At 52.9% G+C, this 23,505-nt stretch overlaps 1 protein-coding gene across 1 annotated transcript in view; it reads right to left on the bottom strand.

The window, feature by feature from the left end:
• The window catches only part of SPNS3 (SPNS lysolipid transporter 3, sphingosine-1-phosphate (putative)), a 40,037-nt gene extending 17,577 nt beyond the window's left edge, over positions 1 to 22,460 (bottom strand). Inside the window, exons 1-8 of the mRNA XM_037029592.1 lie at positions 22,250 to 22,460; positions 18,775 to 18,840; positions 14,242 to 14,378; positions 13,442 to 13,593; positions 12,669 to 12,735; positions 11,825 to 11,973; positions 10,832 to 10,984; positions 7,506 to 7,695 (exon numbers count right to left, since the gene is read on the bottom strand). Coding sequence (XP_036885487.1) covers positions 7,506 to 7,695; positions 10,832 to 10,984; positions 11,825 to 11,973; positions 12,669 to 12,735; positions 13,442 to 13,593; positions 14,242 to 14,378; positions 18,775 to 18,840; positions 22,250 to 22,460 — 1,125 coding nt within the window. The remainder of the gene's footprint in view (positions 1 to 7,505; positions 7,696 to 10,831; positions 10,985 to 11,824; positions 11,974 to 12,668; positions 12,736 to 13,441; positions 13,594 to 14,241; positions 14,379 to 18,774; positions 18,841 to 22,249) is intronic.
• Between the last annotated feature and the right edge of the window lie 1,045 nt (positions 22,461 to 23,505).

Here is a 23,505-nt window from a genome sequence, read left to right as displayed (position 1 = left end):
CATAAAAGGTGATACGGCTTGATTGGCACTGTCTCTCAGGGATGCTGGTCCTTGGAACCCGGCCACAATGTTGTGAGGAGGCACAGGCCACATGGGAAGGCCACAGGCAGCTGTTCCAGCCAGTGGCTCCAGCTAAGGTCTTGGCCCATAGCATCAACCTCAGACTTCCCCCAGCCTTGGATGATCCAGCCCCCAACCCCATCCTGCCTAGTTAACCCCCAGTGGGAAAAGGTAAGTTACCCCCACCCCCAACTTTGCCCAAGATGCAAATTTGTGAGCAAATACATGTTTTTGTAGTTTTAAACTGCTAAGTTTTATCCACAGTAACTAGAACAAATGCAAAAGGTCCTTTAGTTCCTGAAGGAAACCAGGAGGTAAATACTAGCATTACCCATTTCATAGCTGAGCAAATTGAGGCACAGCAGGGCTGAGATCTTACTCTGGTTCACAGACCTAGTAAATGAGAAAGCAGGAACGACGTCCAGGTCTTGCAGACACCTCAGCGAGTGCTCACTCCCATCCCCGACTCCTGCCCTCCCATCTGGACCACAAAGCCCACCCAAGGGGCGGCTGCCAGAGCTCAGCAATGTCCTCCAGCAACCAGGCCAGGATGGTGGAGGCCCTGCATTGGGCTCCATCCTTCCTCTGCGTACAAACCCCTTCTCCTCTGAAGGACAGACGCTTTGGGAAGAAGGCCAAGGAAGAGGGTGTGAGCCAAGACCTGCTGTGCATGTCTGGATCCCAATTAACAGCCAAAAAGTCCACTTCTTCTGCCAAGGGGACTGGAAGGGGGGAAGAGATAGAACCCTCTGCACTGGCAGGTGGGCCTCAGGGCATAAGCTCCCCCAGGCAAGGTCCCAAAGCAGACGTTTTATGCTCAAGAAACCTCCTTGCATCAAAACCCCTCCTTCCCACTCAGTGCAGCTACAGCCATAAAAGCAATGGAAGAAAAACTGTACTCAGCTGCAGACACACGTGTGCACACACATCCCACACAATTATCTGCATGCGCTGACACACACTCACTCACAGACATATTTACAAAATGGCACACACAGACACACTCATACACACCATGCACATATAGAATGAATATACATGTACATGCAATATACAACATACACAGAGCATGACTACACTGGTACACCCAAGAGCACACATCTGCACTCCTATTCACAGACCTGAATGTATTCACAATTAGATGCACACACTAGCACACATGCCCAGATTCCCATGGGCTCTTCCCAAGGGGATCTTGGGGCCCATCAGTCTTCCCAGGACTTGCCAAGATTGTGCAAGAACTTGGTTGCTGGTATCGGAGGAGAAGGGGTACATGGATGGATGGAAGAGGCTCAAGCGACTCCTCCTGTTTGAAAGCCCAACACAAGCCAGTTCCTCAGCCCCTTCAGACACCTTTCTGGTGTTGACCCTCATGGGTTCTTCAAACCTACTGACGTCCTTCACGGCGGCCTGCAGCCAGTGGCACCCACTGAAGTTTCAAGGGTGATGGCGCATCTCTTGGGCCCTAGACTCCAGAACCCAACTCTCCACCACACCTCCTCTTGGATGCTGACCTCCTAGCACAAACTCAGAACATACAGAACCATGCTGGCGATCCTCAAAAAACCCCCAAAACAAAAACCCTGCTGCTCCTGCCTGCTTCACTATCTCAGTTAATGGTGGCTCCCTCCTTCCACCTGCTTGGGCCAATATCCTAGAACTCACCTTGGACTCTTCCTTCACACACCACATTGAATCCATCAGGAAATCCTGGTTGCTCTGCCTTCAAAACGTATTCTCACCATCTCCACTGCTTCCAAGCCCCATAGCTGCCCGCTGGGCTATGGCAGTAGCCTGACTTCCTCTCTGCTTTTGCCCTTGCCCCCCGAGTGTATTCTCAACAGAGACACCAGAGTGATTCTATAAAACATAAGGTAATACTAGAAAAACAATAGGGAAAGTCGATGAAACCAAAAGTTGGCAGCCAAACGGACAACTCTTCAGTTAAACTGGCCAAGAATAAAGAAGTGAAAACTCAAATTACTGAAAGCAAGAACAAAAGAAGGAACATTACTGCCGACCTTACAGAAAGGAAAAGGATTAACAAGGGGACACTGTGAACAAGTATATGCCACAAATTAGACAATCTAAGTGAAATGTACAAATTCCTAGTAAGACCCAAACTACCAAAACTGACTTAAAAAAGATAAAAAGTCTTAATTGACCTACAACGAGTAAATATTTAGTCAGTAATCAAAAATTCCCCACAAACAAAAGCCCAGACCCAGATGGCTTCCCCGGTGGATTCTGACAAACATCTAAAGATGGATCAACACAAGAGCTTCACAAACTCTTCCAAAAAGGAGGAGAGGAAAACACATTTGTCAACTCGTTCTACGAGGCCATCACCCAGAAAACTACGGACCAATATTCCTAATATAGATGCAAAAGTCCTTCAGAAAACACTAGCAAGCCAGATTAAGCATCACATAAAAATGACATGTCCAGGTGCCTCTCAGTGCCAGGAGAGGCCTGGTTCCAAGACCCCTGCAGATCCCAGCACCCATGAATGCTCAGGTTCCTTACATAAAATGGTGTGATGTTTGGATATGAGCTACCCACATCCCCCTGTATGCTGTATTTTTTAAAGATTTTATTTAGTTAGTTTTAAAGAGAGGGGAAGGGAGGGAGAAGGAGAGGGGGAGAAACATCGATGTGTGAAGGAAACATTGTTCAGTTGCCTCTCACAAGCCCCCAACTGGGGACCTGGCCCACAAGCCAGGCACCTGCCCTGACTGGGAATCGAACCAGCGACCTTTCGATTTGCAGGATGATGCCCGACTCACTGAGCTACACAGTCAGGGTCCTTTAAATCATATACTTTAAATCATCTCTAGATTACTTACAATACCTAATACAACTGAAATGCTGTGTAAATAATTGCTATACCATATTGTTTAGGGAATAATGATGGAAAAAAGTCTATACATGTTCAGGGTAGACACAACCACTGTAGGTCTAACATAGTACGTGTTTTTTTTTTATCCAAATATTTTCTATTTGAGCTTGGTTGAATTCACGTATGTGGAGGAGGGCCAACTGCACACCATGGCCAAGAGAGAATTTATCCCGGGAATGCAAGGTTGGTTAAACACAAATATCATCAGTGTAACACACATATTAATAGAATAAAGGACAGACCCCGTGCTCATCTCAGCAGATGCAGAAGTCACAGGCCCGATCCCCCAGTCCTCAGCACTAGACCCTGTCTCACTCTCGGTGACGGCCCATCTCACCTGGGGCCCACAAGGCCCTACCTGATCCAACCCTCGTCACCTCTTCGTCCTCTTCTCCCCTCTCTCCTCACTCTCCCCACACTAACCACTGTGTCCTTGCTATTCCTTGAATCCCCCAGGTACACTCCTTTCTCAGGGTCTTTACAGTTGCCGTTCCTTGTGCCTGGAAAACCGTTCCACCAGATAGCCATGTACTTCACTCCTTCACCTCCTGTAGGTCTTTCCTCAACAACCGCCTTCTCAGTGAGGCCTCTCTGGTTACAGGACATAAAATTTCAGTCTTCTCCCCACAGCCCGATACATTCCCTGTCTCCCTCCTCGACTCTATTTTTTTCTATGCACTGGTGATGATCTAAAATATTGTGAAATGTACTTAGGTAGCTTACCTGTTGTCTGTCTCCCCCAGCTAGAATGCACACTTCTCAAGGACAGAGAGATTTTAGTCTTTTTTTCATCCTCATCTGAGAGTATGTTCATTGATTTTAGAGGAAGGAAGGGGGAGAGAGAGAGGGGTGGAGAGAGGAATACCAATATGAGAGAGAGACATCGAACGGCTGCCTCCCATATGCGCCCTTTCGGTGTATGGGACGGCACTCCAACCAACTCAGCCACCCGGCCAGGGCTATTTTAGTCTGTTTTATCCACTGCTACATCCATAGCATTTAACTAGCATGCCACTTTATAGGCAGCCAATAAATATTTGTTGGTTAAATAAATGAAAGCAAATAGCTCGTCACCCAACCACTCACCCAGCAAGCAGTGATACCCCGCCCACCCCAAGGGCCTGATGTTTCACCTCAGGCTGGAGTGCTGAGAAAGATCAGGACCACCCTGGGTCCTGTTGGGAGAGGGGTCCAAGTATAAATAACCACGAACCAAGGAAGACAACGCTGAGGAGCATCGAAGATGGGGAGAGGGTCAGGCCTGTCCATCAGGGAAGGCTCCATGGAGAGATGGTGCTCAACCTGGCCCTTGAAGGCCCAGACTGATTCAGGCATATGGATAAGGGGTGGGGGGAGAGGGGAGAAGCATGGGGCATGACCCGGGAATCGCGAGGGGACCTACATGGGAGGACCGCCTGGGGATAAGGCTACCAAGATTGTCAGGACAGCTTGCAAGGATGAAGAATTCGACTCGGTTCCAGAGGCACCAGGGAGCCACGGAAGACTGTGGAGCAAGGAAGGTCCACGGTGTCGCTCTGACACTATGGGAAGAATGGATTGTGGTGGGTAAGCAGGAAGGCGAGAAAACCAGAAAGGTGGGCGGCTCCCAGAACAGCCTCGGAGAAAGACAGTAAGGCATGAGCCAGGAAAGGACAGAGAGGACTGAGAGAAGAGGGTAGGTTGGAGGTATTAAGAGTTTTATGACCACGTTGAGGGGAAGGAGCTGGAACCTGAATCTCAAGTGAAAACATTCGGGTGGACTTCAGAGGTACGGACAGAGCCATGGAGGAGGACGTCTGTTAGAAGGACCAGAGAAGCCCCCACTTCTGGAAGGCTGGAGTTGCGGCTGCAGGGACTCCACACGCTGGGCGCCACGCCAGTGCCAAATATGAGCCACAGGAAGGAGAGGCTTCCCAGCACGGGAAGACTGATGCATCCTGGCCCCACATGCCGTCCCACCCCTAGGCCCCTCACCCTGGGACAGGCCTAGAGAAGAGTTTCTCCAGCTGGCTTTGTCAGCCAAGACACAATGTCATTGCTAGATGAGCCATCTAGCCTTGGAAATGTGCCAGGCTGTGGGAGGGGGGGACAGCTGTGTCCCCAAAATACAGCCAAGGAGCCACCTCCCAGAGCCAACCAAGACAGTGGCAGAAGCAGAGCTGGTGGGGGTCCGCAGCCCCAGCAGATGAACAGGGGCAAGCCTTCAAAGGGGCCTCCGTCTGCCTGGGCCTCAGCCTGCCTGCAAGGTCAGGCCCATTCAGCTCCCACCGGCTGGAGATAACAGTCCCAGTCACTCGTCTGCACTCTCAGCCAATAAACATTAAGGCATTCATTGGCATCTAGTGTATGAACGCTGTCTCTCCCACGCGGGTGACAAGAGTCAGTACAGCATGAAGGACACAGACTTTATAGTCTGCAGGGCTGAGTTTGAGTTTTGTCTGTTTTGCTGTTTATGTTGCTGTCTCTGGGCCTCGGTGTTCCGATCTGTCAAGTGGGCGCGAGAAAAACCCTTCCGCGTAAGGGCGTCATAAAGAGCAAACAAGAGCAGAGGCAGAAAAGAGTGCTAACAAGACTTGTCTGCTCTCCAAGAATATCAGCAGGAGCCCAACCAAGGCTGAGGACTCAGGTGAGAAGTACCAACCTTAAGAGAGGTGCCAGACACCCTGAGAGCTTAGAGAGAATGGAGCTGACCTGTGTGGGCCCCAGCTTGTACAGAAGGGTGGAGTCTTGGGTTGGGGAGGGTTTGTTTGAAGAGTGAGAGAGCTGAGTGAGGGGCCTCAGGCAATCTACTCACAGACAGAACAGTGCCGGCCAGGAAGGAGACTGACCTTTCTCCCTGGCTGGACACCAGTGAAATGCTGACCCTCCTGCACTGGGCCACCTGCGGGCATCCACCAAGGGCAGCCTTGGGGCTTCCTGAAGCTCCCCACCTAGCCCTGGGAGAACATGGCCTAAGGGGTGCCTGAGGGAGCAGCCCACAGGGTCGGGTGAGGAGAGAGGGAGGGGTGGGGGCAGCTGCACTTCCGGAGTCCCCCCCCCCCGGGGGTTAAACGGACAGGGTGCCTCTTGGGGGACACAGGGTCTAGCAGAAAGGGCTGGAAGGGCAACACCTGAAGAGGAGCAGAGGGGAAGATGCAGGAGGACAGAAGTGGCCGTGTCATCTGCATCAAGGACTTGAATGTGCTAAAGCCAGAGCCAGGGGTCTGAAAAACCACAAAAACGCCCCCAAGAGAGGAGGCAGCCGGCATCTGGGCATCTGCCACGTGGAGGGCACTGGCAGTCAGTGACAGCAACTCTGACACAAACAATTCCCATCTTCGGCCACCCTTCCTAACCTGCCCAACCCTGGAGGGGTCAGGATCTTGGCGGGGGGCATGTTGGGGATGAGGGACAGGGACAAAACAAGCAGAACGGAACCCACTAGCGCTAGCCCTCGCTCACTCTCCCCAGTGTAATTTTCGGGGCCTGGATAGAAGCTTTAGGGAAATAGAACCAAAGTTTTTATCTAAATGGCACTGGCTTTTAGCCCATGAGTGTGACTGGAAAAGCTATGGGATCTGGTCACTGGCAGGAGACCCACCCAGACTGGTAGGAGAACAATAAAGCTGTTACTGATTTGCTTTCCAAGTCCAGTCTGCTCAGTGAACCCGCACACAGGTGAGAGGCATTGTGTTCACAGCAGGGGGTCCCTAGGGCCTTGGAACCAGGGGAGGGGAGGGGAGGCAGAAGAGGGGAGGGGGAGAGGGGAGCTCAAGCCTGTCTGGCTGGGGCTAGGCTGGAGCCATCTTCCCGGAATCAGTGGCCCCTTCCCATTGGTAGGACAGTCAGGGCTGGGGCTTTGGGGAGGCAGGAACACTGCCGCACATATGTGTGTGTGCACACAGTCTCACCCATACGCCATGGTGCCTATTGGCACCATGCACTGAGCCCAAGTGGGAACAGTGAATTCAAATGTGGACAGAGCAGTCTGGAAAGGCATTTGAAGGAGGTGGCCTTTGATTTGGTTCTTGCAGAAGGAGAAGGACTTCAGGACGCACAGAAGAGAATGGTGTCCCTGGTAGAGGGAATAGACAGGAGCAAAGGCTGGGAGCTGTAAGCACCTGCCAATGATATAGTCAGAGTGTGATGTGTGTGAAGAGATGTGTGGGACAGGGATCTGGAAGACAGGTCACATCTAAAGCAGTGTCTGCACTGGCTAGGACCAAGCTGGGCCTCACTTTCCTCACCTGTAACCTGGAAAGACTCACCCTATTTCTTCATGTCCTGGGAATAACTGAATCTCATTATCTCCAGTCAACCAGGGGCTTCAGAGGATACACTTTTGAGTCGGAAAAGCTTAGGCTCAAACCCCAGTTCCTCCCCTTCCTAGCTGTGTAACTCTTGGTAAGCCTCAGTTTACTCATCTGTGAAATGGGGGTAGCAAGCTCTACCTGGAAGGACTGATACACAGGACATACGTAGAGGCCTGGCATAGTGCAAGCCTACCTGAGGCAGATGTGCCCTACCCACCGCATCTCGCTGCACCTCCAACGGGGCCCCCACTTACATAGGAAGCCAGAAGAGTGGTCGGAGCCAGGGTGAGAGCCAGGTACAGGCAGGGCGCTGCAGCAAGCAGACTGGAGGCACAGATGAGAGGCTCGGCCCGCGGGTTGACTTTCTTGTACCTCCTTGAAGCCTCTGCTCCCAGGACAACCCCAATGATGCCAGTCACGACAGTCAGTGCCCCAAAAATCAGGCTGATGGGAAAGAGCCCAGAGGGGTGGGTCAGTGGGTGGGATCAGGAGAGGGGTGGCTGGCCCCTTGCCCTGCCTCCTTGGGAGCCTGATCAGGGAACCTGGTGCTCTCCCTCCTCCATCCCCTTCCCTGCCTCGTGCTGGGGATCCCACTGGCCAAGTGGTGATCTGCTCAGCACCCCGGTTCCCAGCCTTCCTCAACTCCAGTAACCTCCAACCTCTTACCACACAAAACTATCCCCCTCAAAAATCTCAATTCTCTGCTGGCCCCACCCTCCTAATATTCTGGCCCCCGATGCTAACGGGAACGGAGGCAAGGGAACATTGATTTACTGAGCTCCTCTGACGTGCTCAGCCCTTATCTAGGCATTCCACACACCCTCCCTCCTTGAATCCCGCCTGCCACTCTCAAAAACACCTCTCCTGTAAACTCCTGTAAAATGGCCATTCCACAGGCTGAGTACCAGTGGGTCTGCTCCTCTGCCCTACCTCCTTGGCTTATAGGAGAGAGTATTAGAGCCCAGAGAGGGCAGGAACTGGCCTGAGGGCAAACAGCCCCCAAGGGCAGAGCCAAAGCCTCCTGGCCCTCTGCCTACAGAAACACGTGGGTATTTAGGCAGTTTAAAGGCATTCACTGAATATTTCCACCCTTCCAAGCTGTGCAAGGCTCCAGCTCAGCCCAGTCAAGTGACACAGAATCCTGGATGAGTAATATCTACTTCTGAGCCCTTGGTCTGAGCCATTCTTGGCAGATTCTTGAGACCTTTGTGAGACTTAGGATTGATTACCAGACAGGCAGTGTGGACAGGGGAGACCCCTACATCAGTCCGGAGCAGAAGGTGTGGCCAGAGGACACACCCAGCCACCAAGCCCCTCTACCTCCACAGCACCTTCCCAGCATCAGACTCTTAGAGCCAAGACTGGGGGTCCTTAAAGGCCTGCAAGTTCTGTGTTGACTCTCTGCACAATGATCTTGGCAAGCAGCTGTCCAACTTCCACTTACATACCCCCAGTGGCAGGAAACTCACTACCCCCATGCAACCCCTTCCATTTGGCCAGCTCTGAGTGTTAGAAGTTTTCCTTGTGGCCAAGCTAGAATCCTGCATCCTGTGGCTTCCTGCCCTCACCCCACCCTCACCTGAAGGCTTATCCTAACCACAGAGGCCACATCAATAGCTAGGGTGCAGAATCTCAACACCAGGACCTTCTGCCCACTCTGTACTAGGCTGAGTAATGGCCCTAAGATGTCTTCATCTTATTCTATGATGTCACCTCATATGACAAAATGTGATTACCCTAAGAATCTTCAGATGGGGAGATTACCCCTCCTTGTTTAGTGGGCCCTGAACGCAACCACAAGTGTCCTTGTAAGAAGGAAGCAGAGGAAGAGCTGAAACAGGAGAGAAGGAGCCGTGTGTCTGCAGATGTAGAACCTGGAGAGATGCGGCCACAGGCAATGCCTGCAGCCACCAGAGGTGGGAAGAGGCAAGAAAGGTTGCCTCTTTCTCCCGTACAGCCTCCAGAGAGAGTGTGGCCCTGCTGAACTTGATTTTGGCCCAGGGAAACCAACATTCTGGAGGACTTCTGACCTCCAGAGCTATGTGAAAATAAGTTCTGTTCTTTTAAGCTATGGAGTGTGGTGATCCGTTACATCAGCCCTAAGACAATAACACAAACTCCCGTGTCCGTTTCTCACACAGGTTCTATGAAGGAGATGGGTTAGGAAGCAGAATGAAGCTGAGAAAAGGGGAAGAGAGTTGCCCAGGGGATACACAGCCAGTTAATGCCTGAGGTAGACATGAGCCTTATTCTCCCCCCACACCCGCCAACCCCGCTTTTTCAAGCTGCTGGGGGCTTTCCGGACTGTCTTTGCCTCCAGAGAGATAACAATCTAGCTGGGGCACCATGATGCACCCATTCATTCACTCACTGGATGCTTTCCTGGAGCACCCATGGTGTGTGCGCCAGGAAACTGCTCCCAGCTAAGTGGAGAGAAGTTCAAGTCAATTCACAGTAATATGGGCAGTTGCCAGAGGCCATAGGATGTGGAGCTTAGAGGTGCCAACTACAGAGTAAGACGGGTTTGAATCCTAACTCTACTACTTGTTCTCTGTGTGACCGTGGACAAGTCACTTAACCTCTCTGATCCTCCATCTCCTCCTTTGTAATACAGGAATAATAGGGTTAATTCTTGTAGAACCTCAGAGGGTTTTCTTCCTGTAGAATGCATAGCTCAGGGCCTGAACTACAGCTGAAGCTTAGGAAGTGACGATGAGAAAGGGGAGGGGAGCTACAAGCAGAGGGCATGGCTTGGGCAAAGGCACCGACAAGGGAGAGGGCACGGGACGTCCTGGAAACTACACGAAGCTCTCACTCTTGATACCTGGGCATGAGAAGGAGGCTGGGGAGAGGGAGGTAGATGTGCTTCCGGGCAGAGGACTGGTGTCACCGAAGCCTCAGTGAGCATGAGGAGCCTGTGGGGCGGGGAGAAGGAGGGCACCACAGGGGGCTGAGACGCATCTGATAGAAAGGAGGGGGAAAGGAGGATTAAGGGTCTCAAGGAGGAGAAGAGAGCAAGTCAAAGAGGACTGAGATGTGCCCTGTCATTCAGGAGGTCACTGAGTCCCCGGAGAACGGTGTGGGGAGGGCAGGCAGTGGGGCAGGCATTCTCTGAGCGCGGCAGCTTTCCCCGACTCGCAGTGCCTCGACTGGCGCCGGGGAAATCCCTAAGCCAGAATAGTAACAAGGCCTCCGGGGCCTCGGCATGCCATCTGCAAAATGGGATGACCTCACACTCTGGGTCCCTTTGAAGGAAGGTTGCCTGAGTCCCCTCATTCTTGGCCCCACCCCAAGTGCCCTTGGGACCTCCACAGCAGCTCAAGAGTGGAGGATAAGGGACAGGGGCCCAGGGAGGACAGGAGAGCTGCCCCTGGACACCCAGCGCAGCAGGGGCTCAGCCAGAGCCGGAAGTGGCCTACTGCCGGCCAGCCAGCTCCCCAGCTCCCCAGCTCCACAGTCTCTTCGCAGAGCACCGTGTGCCCAGACAGATCGAGTTTCAGCACTCAGAACCTCCTGAGACTTCCTCATTGAGAGCTCCCCTAACCTGGGCAGGTGCCCAGGACTCCCAGAGGACCCTCACCTGTCCTTGCTGTCACACGGCTGCTTGAAGCAGGGAGGCTGCAGCCCATGCACCACACGGGCCTCGAACAGAAACTTGGGGGCCCAGAAGCCCAGGGCTCCAGTCACAAAGGCCATAGCTGTCACTCCAAGGGTGGACCACACAAAACTCCAGCTGTGAAAGAAAGCACCCTGACTGAGGCTGGGGAAGGGCTGGGGCCGCAGGGGATGTCCGCTCCTGCGCACTCCCCTTCTCCCATCTCCTGGGCACTGAGGTCATCTGGGCACACAGGTGGGCTCCTGGCTCCGCATCCTCCCCAACACTCCCTGAGAGCCCTGCACACCCCATCTCCACCCCTTTACTCATGCTTTGCCTTCCTCCCTTCTCTCTGTGGGACCAGCTCCCCGATCCTGAAAGGCCCACATCCAGCACCTCAGTCTCCAGGAGGCTGAACCTGCTGCCCCACCTTCCTCTGGCTGCCCTCCACCAGCCTCACGGCTCTGGGACAGACAGAGTTGGGTGCTGTCCGTGCTCCACATTTTGGTAAATCATGAGGCCTGGGAGTGCAGTTGACTCCTGTCTGCCTCCCCCACCAGGCCTGGAACAGAGGATAGATGCACTCCTGTGAGGCTCAGAGAGGCATCCTCCCGGCGACCCTGAGAAGCAGGCGCGGCTGGAGGATTCTGTCCACTGAATACACGAGGGAAGTGAGGCTCCAAGTCTCGGGTCATTTAGGGATAAGGCAGTGGCAGAGCCAAAGCTGGAGCTCAGGCTACCTCCCTCCCTTCTCCCTGCCTCCCTCCCAGCCCCGTGCTGCTGTCGAGTGGCTGGGGGGGGGGGCGCTCAGAGTGAGAGAGGGGCATCTTCAGTTGGTGAGTGGGAGCTCAGAAGAGGAAGAGGGCTGTGAATGCTGGACGGTTGCAGGGGGCTCCCTGGAGACAGAAAGCGGGAGGCCGGGGATGTGGAGGCAGGCGGTGGAGTTTTGGGTGACAGGCAAGACGGAGGAGCACTCACTTTCTCCCCAGGTATCTGACATCCGCCCACCAGCTGCTCCTCAGGGCCCCCGGGGCCACCTGCCTCTGCTTCTCAGCAGCTCCCCGGGGCGGGTCTGGAACCAGCACGATGAGCAGAATCAAGGCCACAGCTTCCAGGCAGGGCATAATCTAGGGACAGGAGGGCTCAGGGAATTCAGTGCCATGCGTCCTGGTAGCCCAGAGATCCTAGGGTGACTGAACTCTGTGGTCCAGGTCCTCGGGGTGCTCTGTGCCCTGGGGGCGGGGAGGCAAACAGGCCGTGTCCTGGGTGCTGGTTACACAGAACCTAACACAGCACTGTTTCTCACCCCCCACCTCTGACAGCGCAGCCTCTCTGGGGAGCAGCATCCTCTTGGGAGATGATTTAGTAGCTGTCTGGCCAGTACAGAAACTACCCTATCTGAGCACTGAGCCCGACATGGCTGAGCACTGGAGTACCTGCGGTTGCCACAACTGCCCCCTTGCCCTCCCTCTGCCACGGCAGTCCTGCCCTAGTATCTTTCTGTCTCTTGTCTCATTAATCCTCAAGGGTCCCCAAGGCAGAATTTACTCCCTCGTTTTACAAGTCAGTAAAGTAAGGCTCCTAAGAGGGAAGTGACTGCTTCAGGTCACACAGCTAGCAAACTGAGCAGCCAGGATTTGAACCCAGGGCCATGACTTCCACACCCACATCCCATGTGAGGCCCCAAATGTCTGAACCTGATGACGTCTGACCACCTCCCATGGCGCCGGTTAACATGCCAAGTGGCTAAGGCCACTGAAGGCTGGAAAGTCCCTGTTGGCCCAGGGGCAAAGCAGAAGGAAGAAAAGGAAGCTGGACTCACACGGAGGGCCCAATGCCAGCTCCCAGTCAGCGCCTTCACAGCTGACCCCAGCACGTAGCCCAGGCCACTGAAACAGAGGGGTAAGGGGGACAGGCAGTGAGGGCAGAGTGGCGGCCCAAGGCCCCCAGGCTGGCCTGGACAAGGTGCCCTCAACGCAGGCAGCTGGCTCTCTTCAGTCCATAGCCCTTTCACTAGGAAAAGTGAGCCACGTGAGGCCCAGATGTCCACTGCCCTTGGTCAAGTCACCGGTGACCTCTGGCTCCTAGCCCATCCCCGGTGCCACTGTCCCCCATCTCCCTCTATGAGGACTCCCTCCCTCACCCCAGGCTCAGCCCTGCCTGAGTCAGAGATTTCAGGAAACCAGAGTCAGAGCCCAGGGGCCTCACTGTAAATCCCACTCTGTCCTACCCCTCTGTGGGGTGCACTGCCTAGCCCTAATGCACTTCCCTGCCTCATCTCCCAGGGCTGCCCCACCCCAAACAGGCAGACTGCTAGGCTGCTCTTTCTCAACCCCCCCCCCCAAGTGTACTAGCGAGTAGGGAGCACCTTTATTCTCTCTAATCTTCATCACAGCCCCACAGCATTACTGTCCTCGTTTACAGATGAGGAACTGAGGCGCAGAAAGGGAAAGTGACCTGGTGAAGAAGGGGTACAGTTGGGATTTAAATGCCAGCCCTTCTGGTCTGATGTGTCTTCCCCAGCCCAACTCCTGTTTTGACTCTTTTGGGCCTCGGTTTACCAACCCCGGGAAGTGGACCCAGGGTGATACCAACCTTCCAACAGGAATAAAGAGGTAGAAGACGGCCAGTACCCGGGTCCGCTGGTCTCTCCCGAAGAGGTCGCCCAGGATGGTGGGTGCGATGGTGGAGTAGCTGGCAGTTCCAGTGCCCACGACTCCCCGGGACAGGAAGAAGAGCCAGGAATACTGGGCAGGCAGGCACAAGAGCAGGGTGAGTTCCAGAAATCACCCACGGGCAAGGGACTCAAGGATTTGTCGGAGGGGCTCGAGCTACAGGCACCGCTATCCTCCAAGCCCCGGTTCCCCGAAATCGCATGGGTGCCCCCTGCTGGCGACTGCAGCTGCCGTTGGCCTCCAGGCCGAAGGAGCCCTTCTCCAGAGCATTGCCTTTGCTAACCAGGCCAGTTCCCCCACACCGCAGCTGTTACCCCTCCCCCACTGCCAGCACAGTGGGCGGAAATGAAGCCACCAGCGGCAGCGGGAGGTGCAAGAGAGAAAGGCTCATGTTAAGAAAGCCTAACCGGCCGGCCCTGGCCGGGTAGTCATTTGGTTGGACCATTGTCCTGATACGATTGCAGGTTCGGTCCCCATCAGAGCACATATAAGAGTCAACCAATGAATGCACGAGTCATTAGAGCAATATATCAATGTTTTTCTCTCCCTCAAATCAATCGATCAATCAGTCAATCAAGCCTAATGGGCTCCTGTCTCAGACTGGAAGGCAATCCCCAGCAAGCCTGGTGCCTTGACTCGAACAGAGGCAACCCCACCCAGCTGTCAGGGAGCCAGCAGGAGAAAGTTCCCTGGGGCCTGCGCAGGGGTGAGGGCACCTACCCGGGGGGAGATGAAGGAGCTGGAGAGGCCCGCTCCTGACCAGAGGAGGATCCCAAAGCTCAGCGTGGCTTTGCGGCTGTGTCGGTCGCCCAGGTAGCCAAACACAGGTGCAGACAGCAGCAGGCAGACGGTGAAGACTGGAGGAGACAGTCAAGGGGCAGCCTTGCATCTCCCCCAGTGGTAGGTGGGCAGATGGGCCCCACAGGCCCACAGAAGGGCACCTTGGCAGTGAGTGGATGGAGCCCAAAAAGAGGAAAAAATAAGGTGAACCCCCCAATCCTCTCCTAGCACATAACCCATTGCCTAAAGTCAGGGGGGCTGGGCTGTGCAGCCGTGGGCTACTAACTCCACCTCCCTGATCGTGAAGTCAACAACCCCCATGCCCACTCCCACATGCCCTTGGAGGCTGCGTAAAGGTGAGATAGAAGCGACCATGGAGCGAGGCACGGAGCAGCCAGTGGTCAGGGCACACCAGAGCCCTGGCTTTACCAGAATTCCTGCCCTCTGTGAGCCCGATGCTGGGACTGGTCTGATTTCGCTGTCACACCCCTGCTGAGGGTGGAGGGTGGCAGAGGGTGAGAGAAGGGTCTGCTTGGGACCCCTTGGACAGGCAGATGAGCACCATTTAGAACGAGCACAGTGATTCCTGGAGGCTGGAAATGCGCTGGTTTTCTTAAGTAGGTAAAACATTCCCCTGACACTGTCAGATGTATGCATACCATTTTTTTTTTTAAAGTAAATCCTTAAGAACTGGAGGCTGGATTAATGAATACGTAGGCTATTCTGCGAAGACAAAGAAACTGCCACGTTTTTGCAGGGCTGTAACTCATGGATAGGTACCCTCACCGCTTCTGTTCCTTAAATAAATCGCCTCCGCCCTCCCGGGAGGACGTGTCCCAGGCCTCCGTGAGTCCACAGGCGGCGAGGGGAATGTCTGGATTCTCCCCACCTGGTCCCACCATCCGAGGGCCTTAGGCTTTGGAGGGCCCCGCCCACCACTTGGATTCCCATTCATTGAGCACGTATGATTGACATTTCCTGAGTCCAATGAGTATCCAGATTCCTCTCGGCTCAGGTTCCAGCCCTTCCCACTCCTCCAGTATTGGATGGAGCCACTTGCAATTGCGGAAATTAGGGCAGTTTTGACCTACAAAACGAGAATTTAATATGGTTCGACCTAATACTCCACAGAGAATTGTCTTTGGTGTCAATGGCATTCATAATTTTAATAGCTAACTGCCAAAATAGGCCTCCAAAAAGGCTGTATCGATTTACACTTGCGTGGAAGCCTATGCCAGCACCCTTGTGACACTTGATAGGATCAATCCCTTTATTGTTGTTCATCTACTGGTTGGAAAATAAATGGCGTCTCGCTGATGGTTTTATCTGCAGCCTATTCCCAGTGAAGCTGAGCATCCTCTGCCCATTTTTCTTTTGGGCCTTTTGTTTTTTGGAGATAGTTTCTCCAGTCCTTCATATTTGTTTTAAGGATTTAAAATGCAAATTCTCGGACTAAATTACTGGGGCTCACATCCTGACGCTACCACTTCCTAGTTGTGTGACCTTGGGCAAACTCCTTAACTCTCCAGTCCTACTTTCACCAACTGCACGAGGAAATAGTAAGCGTACTTGCCTTGTAAGATTAAATAAAATAAAGCATATAAAAGGCAGTGACTGGCTTTATGTAAATGCCTAATAAATGTTACCTGTTATTAATTATTGCACTGACAGTTTCAATCACCATGATACAGAAGAGTTCATCTTTGATGTAGTGAAATTTATAACCTTCCTCTAGGGAGGTTGTTTTGGGTCTTGTTAATGCCTATCCTTTTTACCCAAGGGTTGTAAAAACATTTCTCCAGATTTAATACTTTTATGAGATCTGGGGCAGGGATCCTCAACAGGACACGACCAGCTTAGCTGTGCAGTTGCCCAGAGACAAGAGACCTGCCCCTCAGGGGAAGACAGGCACCCCTTTCCCTTCTAGCATCTCCACATTCAAACACTTCCTGTGACCAGGTGGGAGGGAGAGATTCAGGGGCACCAGGAGAGGACTCTACAGGCAGCTGCCTTGGGGTGAATCCCAGCTTCGTCACTCACCAGCTGAGTGACCTTCAGCAAGCCCCATAGACACTCTGTACCTCAGATTTGGCATATGTAAAACAGGCCTAATAATAATACCTGCCTCGTGGGACTGTTGTGAAGATTAAATGAGTTAATATTATAAAGCACTTAGAATAATGCCTGGCACATGGTAAGGGCCACATCAGAGTTTGTTTTAATATTATCAATCAATTAACCAACTCCAACAGTTTCTGGGTCCCAAGTGGGAGGGAGAGGGTCTGACCACTGGTTCCCACTTCCCTCTACCCCATTCTTATAACCTGACCTCCCCCTTAGTTCAGACAGCAGCCCTGTGGACACAGAGCAGGGTGGGTCTTAGGGCCATTGCATGGAGACTTAGAAAGGTAAAAACACTCACCTTGGGTCACCAGAGACAAGCCTGGTCATCAGGCCTCCAGCGCATTGGCCTTTCCATACGCCTTTTGGGACGGTTTCTGCAGAAATGACCCTTCCCATCATTCTCTCCCAAACACACACACTCACATATCCACATCCACACTCCTTCCTTCCTTCCTTCCTTCCTTCCTTCCTTCCTTCTATTCTTTCTTTCTCTCTTTCTGTCTTCTTTCTTTTCTCTCTCCCTCTCCCTCTCCCTCTCTCTCTCTCTCTCTCTCTCTCACGCGCACACACACACACACACACACACACACTCCTCCCTCCACAGTATCTCACAGATCAGCGACCTTGTAGTAATAATCCTGCTCACCATGGTAAGAACTGGGGAAGGGAAATGTTGACTCAACTATCATTATCTGTGTCATCTAGAAGTTTGAAGGCATTGAGCTGAAATGGTCTCTTTAGCTACAAAGGAAGATCATAGATTTACCTATGAAGGGACAGCAGCCCCAGCCGGCCCGAGACAGGAGCAGCGGGAAGACCTGTGGTCTAAAGCAGGGCTCTGCTGACTCCTTTGCTTGGTGTCTGCTAAAGAAGTTGATAGAACTGTGCACCCTTCACATCTTTTCTGCTGACGTTTAAAACATTTTTAGCATCAGTTTAAACAGTTGCAAAAGATGTGCTTTCCAGCATTATCGTATTTTTTAAGCTGTATTTTCATTCAGATCTTTGAGGCTGCAGATCAGGTTCATTCAATTTATGGGAAATGCCAGCCATAGAGTCTAGTGAACAAAACCAGTCCTGCCTTGGCCAGGTGGCTCAGTGGGTTAAGCATCGTCCCCAACACCCAAAAAATGTGGGTTCAATCTCCAGTCAGAGCGAGTAGGGAAAGCAACTGATCGATGTTTCTCTCTCACATCTCTCTCTCTCTCTCTCTCCCCTCACCCAAATCAATAAACGTCCTCGGGTGAGGATTTAAAAGAAAGCAGTTCTTATTTGTCAAATCAATCAGACAAATCAGACTGGTTGTCTATAAGATAGATGTTAAAATGTTGGCTTCATTTTTTATTGAAATAACTGTGCCGACACCTATCCTGGAGACAACCTTCTCACTTCTGAATTTTAAATCATAGATAAATAGCAGACTGTCACACACCGGCAAGACAGCTAGATAATGCTTGGCATCTTGCCACGGATTTGCGGCCTGGAGAAAACATCCCCAGTGGGTTTCTACTGACTGTCTGCTCTGCTCCCCTTCCTCCCCAGCCAGAGCTGAGCCCCTCTGTCTGGCACCCTGGAGGTTTATACACCCAGGGCTGTAGCTCCTGGAAAGTTCTCACGTCTCCCCAGGGTTCCTTGTACCCCAGTTTGAGAGCCTTGTTCTAAGGGTTGAGGTAGTGGACTGTTAGAAAAAGGAACCATGCATGTGCTAGTGGCCCAACAGGTGTGTTCACACATAAGTATCTATGTTGTGACAGTGTGTACACACATATGGAGGTGGTGAATACATGTGTCATCATCCAGGTATTCATGGACCCACTGCCCCCTCCTTGGAACAGGAAGTATAGCTGCTCCCCAAAGCTGGACTGAAGGTGCATGTGAGCCCAGACCCCCTCTGAGCCCATGTGGGGGGTCTCTGGCTGTCCTGACAGCCAGATCATTCAGGTTCACCAGAGGAAAGCAGGTGTCAGGATTTCTCAACCCCTGCCAGTCTCCGGTACCCAGGGGAGCTGAACGAACGGGGGAGTGGCCAACTCCACAGCCCTGATCAGAAGCTCAGGAGCCCTTCCCAGCCCCAGCTCCCCCTGCTCTTTGGGCAGCACCGACACTCAGACCTGAAGGGTCTATTCAAGTGTGAGGTCTCAGCCCATGTGATCTCCTGTTACCCAGACTCTCCCTCATACCCGTCGCCACCATCTGCAGTGCCCCTTCCTCTGCCGGGGGACTTGGGGTGGCTCAGCCTGGCTCCCGTTTCCCAGCAGCTGTAGCTGGGCACAGAACAGGACCTGCCAGAAGACCCCAGCACAGGGTGAGGCCTGGACCCCAGCTCCAGGGCCAGGACTCGCTCCTTACCTGTCTGAAGCAAACCAACACTGCTATCACTGATGTGAAAAAACTTCTGTACATCCAACAGCACTCCTGTGGACAGACAGACAGCACTCAGGAAACAGGAAGTAGCTCACTGGGCTTCTAAAGCCACCGCCACTACATTTGGGACAGGACCACAGCTGAACAGCACAGGATGGGCATGGCCCCGGGGGCCACTGATCTTTCCCCCGCTACTACACATGCACACAATCACATGCACACCCACTCAGGCACAAAGAGAGACGAGTGTACATCAAACACATGCAGAAACATGCATCCCAAAGGCCCTGACTTGTGCATACATATTCATGCACAGCATGCACTCCCAGGAATCAACATAGTCATGCAGACACAGACATGCGGATCCACATACATACACACATACATACATACAAACAGGAATGCCCAGGGATGTATACTCATAGAGGCTTAGATATATATGCACACAGGACCCTGCACTCAAAGACATGTTAAGTGCATGTTAAGTGCAGCCTCACACACAGCCAGACACACATACATACACACATGCACTGAGATGTACATAAAAAGACACACCCACAGGCATGCATGCAAATGTGTGTATGCAGGACTGCTATTCACATCCTAGTCAGAGTGACTGGCAGCTCCCTGCTGCTGCACAATGCACAGCCATTCGCTTAGACTACAGTGTAAATGGAAGTCCCTGGGATTGTGCAACATAGCAGCCCTGCTAGTGTACAAACTCCAGATACTCATAGATATCATATACATGCATAAGCATGTATGTGCAAAGACATATGTACCTTGGCCTGCACACATGGCCCTGCATGTTCTTCCAGGAGCATGAGCACAGACATGAGAGTACAGATGAAAGCTTCAGAGATAGGTTCTATTTAGGCCTGACCTTGACCCCCATTCCCTGAGGGTGATAAGCTCTTGCTCTGCACTAGGCAGGTCTCTGAAACCCCTCTAAGACTTTGCTAGGCCACGGGCCAGTGCAGTGCATGCTCAGCCTAACAGAGAAGAATCAGGCCTCCTGACACCAGGTCCTGCTCCCTGAAATCCCCTTGGCCCTTTGGTGTATTTCGGAAAAACTTAGTCAGGTCCTAGGCACCTGCTTATCTGAGCTGTGAGGCTCTGGCCCTGCCATGATGAAGGACAGTCATTACTCTCATTGAATCATGAGATGCCCACGGGCCAGGCCCTGAGCTGGCCAAGTTTCCGTGTTTCCCTCAGAGGTGGGGACTGTCATTGTCTCTATGACACAGATGAGGAAACAGAGGCTCCAGCCAGCCATGGCTGCACAGCTGGAAATGGAGGAGCTGGGCCTAGAATCCCAGCCAGAGGTTGTCTGCCTTCCTGCCCAGTGTCTCAGAAGGGGCAGAAGCGCCCCAAAGGGGCCCTGCAGAACGGGGCCCCACCATGGGGTGGGGGGAGAGGAATAAACCCCTCTTCCTCATCCACACCTCTAAGACCTGTCAGAAGGTGAGGAAAAAATCAAGGAATCAGAGAAACAAAGTAAGACTTTTGTTCAGATGTTTACTTTGGGCCCAGTTGCCACAGCATCTAGGCATACCAATGTATATGTCCTTCCCTTCCCTTTTAATATCTTTAATTACATGAATAAGACATATTCATTGAAGAGAAAAAACAGACAAGCAGATAAGCAAAATAAATAGCTAGATAAAATTTCCCTCTAACCACATTCATCTTCCACGTTTAGAAATGAGGACCCACCCCTGCTCCTGGTCTGCTCCGGGTCTGGGGTGCTCTGGGGGCTTGGGCACAGCCTCATTCTTTGCCTTTGAGCCATCACTCCAGCTTCCCATGGGAAAACTAGTCTCTGGGAGACTTCCCTGCAGTCCCCCAACAGTCCCCGCACACTCTCCTTGGTTTCGCTTCTCCTTCATCCCAGTAACGGCCTTGCTTCTCACACCGCCAGGGGAAGTCCCAACACGGAAGGGGCCTCAGGCAGGCAGAGCTCAGGGCCTGACAGTTCAGCCAAAGGCCTCTCAGGACAAGTGGCGGTGAGAGCAGGGACCTGAGCCTGTGGGGCTCAGAGAGCTCTATACAGCCCCCCATCCCCCTGCTGTCACCTGTGCCCTGCCCATCCCCTCCTCTTCACACACCCCTCCCACACTCAGATTCAGGCCTACTCAGCTCTGGCCTGGTCCACTGCAGCTGCCTCTGTATTGACCTCCCATTTCACTGTGCTTCCATCATATACCTCAAATGTGATTGTAGACACCCCCACTTAAAAACACTTTCCCTGCCTCCCTATTTTCCTGGCCTTTCCATTGCTTCAGGAGAAAGGCCAGCTCCTAGCCTGGCACCCCAAAAACCGTATGAGTTGGCCCCAAGCCCCCTTTTAGAATAATTTCCTGCTTTCTCCCTGCTCACCATACCTGATCAGAGCATGCCCTTTTGCCCCGTGTGCCCTGGCACACACTGACCCCTCTGTCTGAAAGCTCTTGCCTCACCCCTTCCCCACCTTGCCAATTTTCACAGCCTCCAAAGGCCCAAATCAAATATTCCCTCCCCTGTGGTTCTACCAGAACCCTCAGTCATTGATCCTGGGCTGCTCAGCTGACTCTCACCCCACTCTACCTGTCTTAGAGCTATTTGTTCATGTGTTCTGTGTCCCTCTGAGCTCGTCAAAGGCAGATGCTGGGTCTGGGGCTGTCTGCAACCCCTGATTCCCGTTCATTCCACAGCCGCTCTCCAGTGTGCTGCACTGGTAACCGATGACTCAGTATCCCAGTCTCAGGGATGCCCAACGACTACAGGTGCCACCTCTGAGCTCCCCAGACCAGCTGGTACCTCCCTCACCTGCCTGCATCTCCCTGGCTTGCAGGAGTCTTGCTAACGAGCTTCTTCTCCCTCCTCCCTATGAAATGGTCACTCCTGAGTTTAGAAACTACAAGACTGACTTCCCCTCCTCTGGGTCCACAAGGCCCACCCAGAGGGCCCTGCCCGTAGTTAGTGCTCAGTTGATCTTGAATAAATTAGTGGTGGAGGAAAGGTTGAATCCTGAATGAATGGATGAATGAATAAATAAATGAGAAGTGAATGAGTGAGTGATGGAGGAGACTGAACCCTGGGGCCTGGAGGAAGGAAGGCAGAATGTGCAAGGTTTGCATGCAGCCTGCTATCCCACAAATACCCAGCAAGCTGTTTTTTGTTTGGGAGCTGGGCCAGGCTGCCCTGTCCTCCACAGCCTCACCCTGGCATTCCACCCAGAGCCTCCAGGTCTTTGCCTGAAGACTCAGTTCCCCCGTCATCCTCACCCACCCCGCTACCACCATGCGCCACATCTATGTGCACACTCCTAATTTGGCCTGGATTGGGAAATGAGATTGGCGTGACAGCAGGGATATGCTCAGCAAGAAGAAAGCTTGCTGGACTGAAGGCCACCTTGGTGGCAGGGCAGCCAGTGGGTGGGTGGGTAGGGGCCGCCCGGGATGCCTACCCCCTTCCTCACCTGCGATGATGAACCAGTTCATGTAGTTCAGGAGGTTGGTGTAGCAGAGCACCCCAGCAGCCACATAAGCTCTCCAGCGGGGCAGGCTCCAGGGGGCAGGCATGGTTGGATGGGGACACTGACCTGAGCCCAAGGCTCCAGAGTACCCACCTGACCCTGGGGACCCACTTTGAGGCCCCTCTGGCCCAGGCTCCTGGCACTCCCCAGACATGCCCTGCACCTTGCCAGCCCAAAGCTTCTGTCCCAGGAGGAACGCAGGGGCCAAGATGCATCAGTTCTGTATTGAGTCACTTCCTGTGGTCTCCCAGCTTCCCAATCTGAAAGCGGCTACCCTAACTGCTAAGCATCTTATCACAGGTTCCTGCTGAGCCCACCACAGCTTCAAGGGTGAGGTTTCACCATCCCCAACCTCCGGGGCTTGCTCCAGGGGAAGAGGGCTCCTGCCCTCGTGCCCCACCCTGGGTGACTGAACACTGTGGCCCCTCGGGATCCAGTCAGGGGCTGTAGAAGCTGCAGTGAGGAAGAGAAGCTTCACAGGACAGGCAATGAGATAGATGAGTGTCCTAGGCCTGATCACTGTGGGAGGGTCTGGCTGCCCAAGAAAGAGAGGTGAATGAGGGACTTGAACCTGGGTCAAATCAAAAAGGCTGGGCGTTGGCCAGGAGAGTAGCACTGGCCGGACCGTAAGTGCACGTGGCACCTGCTCCTGTCTGATGCCCCGCTGCCCCCCGGACAGAAACAAGGATGGCTGCCTGCCTGCAGGAAGACAACCTACGGGCAAAACTCATCAATGGGCAAACATCTAGGGGGAAACATTTTTGACATTTTTAAATTTTTAGTTACAGTGAACATACAATATTATATGTTCAGGTGTGCAACATAGTAATTAGACATTTATGTAACTTACAAAATGGTCACCCCCCAAAATCTCACACCCACCTGACATCATACATAGTTACTGCAATATTATTGACTGCGTTCCCTGTGCTGCACTTTGCATCCTTGTGACTGTCCTGCAACTGCCAATTTGTGCTTCTCAGTCCCTTCCTCCTTTCTGCCCATCCCCCACCCCCTCGATCTGGCAACCGTCAAGGTGTTCTCTGTATCTATGAGCTTGTTTCTGTGTTGTTTGTTCATTTACTTTATTTTTAGATTCCATATATAAGTGAATTCATATGGCATTTGTCTTTCTCTGTCTGACTTATTTCACTCAACACCATACCCCCTCTAGGTCCATCCATGTCGTTGCAGATGCC

The sequence above is a fragment of the Sturnira hondurensis genome, unplaced genomic scaffold (assembly GCF_014824575.4).
Source record: "Sturnira hondurensis isolate 20B ecotype Veracruz unplaced genomic scaffold, ASM1482457v3 Scaffold0020374, whole genome shotgun sequence".
NCBI classification, from domain to species: domain Eukaryota; kingdom Metazoa; phylum Chordata; class Mammalia; order Chiroptera; family Phyllostomidae; genus Sturnira; species Sturnira hondurensis.
This window is presented reverse-complemented; position numbering and strand designations above follow the sequence as displayed.